This window comes from Chanodichthys erythropterus, chromosome 12 (assembly GCF_024489055.1).
Source record: "Chanodichthys erythropterus isolate Z2021 chromosome 12, ASM2448905v1, whole genome shotgun sequence".
NCBI classification, from domain to species: domain Eukaryota; kingdom Metazoa; phylum Chordata; class Actinopteri; order Cypriniformes; family Xenocyprididae; genus Chanodichthys; species Chanodichthys erythropterus.
This window is the reverse complement of record NC_090232.1, coordinates 4,570,662-4,573,600: the sequence shown is the minus strand read 5'-3', so window position 1 is coordinate 4,573,600 and position 2,939 is coordinate 4,570,662. Positions and strand designations below refer to the sequence as shown.

The following is a 2,939-nucleotide window of genomic DNA, read 5'->3' as shown; positions in this document are numbered from 1 at the left end:
ATTTACAAAATCTAAACTTTGTGATCGCAAATCTCTGCCTTGAATGGTGGAAGTCATTATTCTGTTGTGAAGTCCGCAGATAAACCATGGTGCTTTTCTCATTTCATGCTAGTCCTAGAAATCCCGAAGGAACCCAAGTTTATGGGATAACGTTTCATGGGTCATAAATAATGTTGAGGAATGCTCAAAACGTGTGCAACAACAACATTGCTCTTCTTCTTTTTTTTTTTTTAGCCACTAAAAGTTTGCTTTTCTATAGAAATGAAGTCCACCTCAGATGCGGTCTGTGCCAGTGCAGAATCCACTACTCTTCACTTGTGCATATGGCAGTTTTTTTGGTCCATTTTTATTTATTTTTCTTTTTCTATTTTGTACACATCCACAGGAGAAAAGCAAAAAAGAAGTCTTCTGAATTATATAACATAGTCATCATTCAAAAAGATCTCTTCCTTATTTTTTTTTTCCTTTATAAAAAGTCTCAAAGTGTCGCTGCGCAGCTGTTGGTTGGCAGGGAGGGACGTGAAAGAGAGAGATTTGTCCATCTACGAAGAAGGTGAGAGAGTTTTTCCTCCACTGCCCCCCAGTCAGATTCACATTTGAGCGATGGTCGATTCCACTTGGTCGCCTCTCACCTTTGAAATCCAGATTTCTCCGGATGGACGTTCCACTTTAGATCTCGGCTGTGGCTTGGCAGGATCAAAGCAGAAAGATAATCCTTGCTCAAAATGGGGGAGAGAAAAAAAATCCATCTCTTTGGATTGACGTCCTATCGCTACGATATTCTCCAAAGGTTCTCGAGGAGATGCATTCAGGACACGTCCCGCACGGTGCAGTAAATCAAATCAGGTAGCTTTTGTCAGTTTGTGCCAATATGCGTAAGACATACTTTAAGTAACATCGACTAAAACATTAAATGGATCTCGAGGACGAAGGAACGCAATAATAGTAGTAACTAAATCGAGTCATTGATGTTTTGAGTATCACGCAAATACCTACTGAAGCACATTGTCTTGGAGTGACATAAGCTGTCGTACCACCTTCTCAGATCTGTAGACCTCTGATTTTACGTCCTTATGGTCAGAAATGAATCGCATCTCGCCCGACCAAAACTAATCAATCGATTTTGGCCTTCTATCGGTCAATCACGGGGGCCTCTCTCTGGTGGGATGAGCGAACGGCTTGAGTGGTTTTCGGCTCCTTCCCATAATCCCTCTCTTTCTCTTCCTCTACCTTCTTCTCAGTCTCTTCCTCCACCTCGCCATTTTGCCACCTCCTCCTCTTCATCCTCCTCAGATGTGCCTCTTCATGTGTAGTGCCAAGTGATCGGATCGAGAAAAACACCTAAAGGGAAGAAGAAGAAAAAAAACTATTAGGAAACCTGTCTGAGCTGAAATCTGATCTACTATCAATATTCCATTCGGCCCGAAACACAATGTGGGTTTGATTGACATGCTGTAGAACGTGTTTTAAAAAGATTTAATATAAGTCTAAGGTGTCCCCTGAATGTGTCTGAAGTTTCAGCTCAAAATACCCCATAGATTTTTTTTTATTCATTTTTTTAACTGCCTATTTTGAGGCATCATTAAATATGCGCCGATTCAGGCTGCGGCCCCTTTAAATTCTCGTGCTCCCCGCCCACGGATCTCGCGCTTGCCTTAAACAGCATAAAGTTCTCACAGCTCATATAACCCTCAAAATGGATCTTTACAAAGTGTTCATCATGCAGCATGTCTAATTGCGTAAGTATGGTATTTATTTGGATGTTTACATTTGATTCTGAATGAGTTTGATAGTGCTAACAGCTAACGGCTAATGCTACACTGTTGGAGAGATTTATAAAGAATGAAGTTGTGTTTATGAATTATACAGACTGCAAGAGTTTAAAAAATGAAAATAGCGACAGTCTTGTCTCCGTGAATACAGTAAGAAACGATGGTAACTTTAACCACATTTAACAGTACATTAGCAACATGCTAACAAAACATTTAGAAAGACAATTTACAAATATCACTAAAAATATGATATCATGGATCATGTCAGTTATTATTGCTCCATCTGCCATTTTTCGCTATTGTTCTTGCTTGCTTACCTGTTCTGTGCACCGATCCAGACGTTAATACTGGCTGCCCTTGTCTAATGCCTTGAACATGAGCTGGCATATGCAAATATTGGGGTCATACATATTAATGATCCCGACTGTTACGTAACAGTCGGTGTTATGTTGAGATTCGCCTGTTCTTCAGAGGTCTTTTAAACAAATGAGATTTATAGAAGAAGGAAACAATGGTGTTTGAGACTCACTGTATGTCATTTCCATGTACTGAACTCTTGTTATTCAACTATGCCAAGGTAAATTCAATTTTTAATTCTAGGGCACCTTTAACATGTTAATTTTGACAGGACTAATAAATAAAAATAAGAACAAGTGAGTGGTGCTTGCTGGGGCAAAACTCACTAAGCAGTTGTTAGGTTGTTCTGGATTGTAAGAACATTGTCAGAGTTGTTAGGCAATTGCTAAGTGCAAAGGTAAATCTAGATAAACTTGACTAGCTGATTGCTGGAGCATCTTGACCCTTCCTAAGACATATGCTTTCACGCCAAGTCTCACCTGTCCTGGAACGAGCAAGGGTAAGAACACAAATTGGGAAATCAATGGGTGTGTTTTTGGCAGGATCGGACAGATGGCAGATCAAGCCACTGCCAGGAGGCACCAAACCAGCTGGTGTACCTCCACCCTCGTCCACAACCCCACCCCGCTGTCCTGACAGGGGGTCCGGACGTGGTCGGGACGGATTAAGAAGGGGCCTGAGGGCCAGGGCTACAGGTCTAGCGTTTCGTTCTACTGTATTTACTGTTCAGACTCCTCCGCATGCTGCTCTCCACTGTTCCCATCTTTATAATGGTAATCCGGGGCTCCCTTGACAGCAGCAGAATGGATT

At 41.5% G+C, this 2,939-nt stretch overlaps 1 protein-coding gene across 1 annotated transcript in view; it reads right to left on the bottom strand.

The window, feature by feature from the left end:
• Nucleotides 1–1,235: 1,235 nt before the first annotated feature.
• klf7a (Kruppel like factor 7a) overlaps nt 1,236–2,939 on the bottom strand; it is a 43,010-nt gene continuing 41,306 nt past the window's right edge. The window contains exon 4 of the mRNA XM_067404469.1: nt 1,236–1,341. Coding sequence (XP_067260570.1) covers nt 1,290–1,341 — 52 coding nt within the window. The 3' untranslated portion in view covers nt 1,236–1,289. The remainder of the gene's footprint in view (nt 1,342–2,939) is intronic.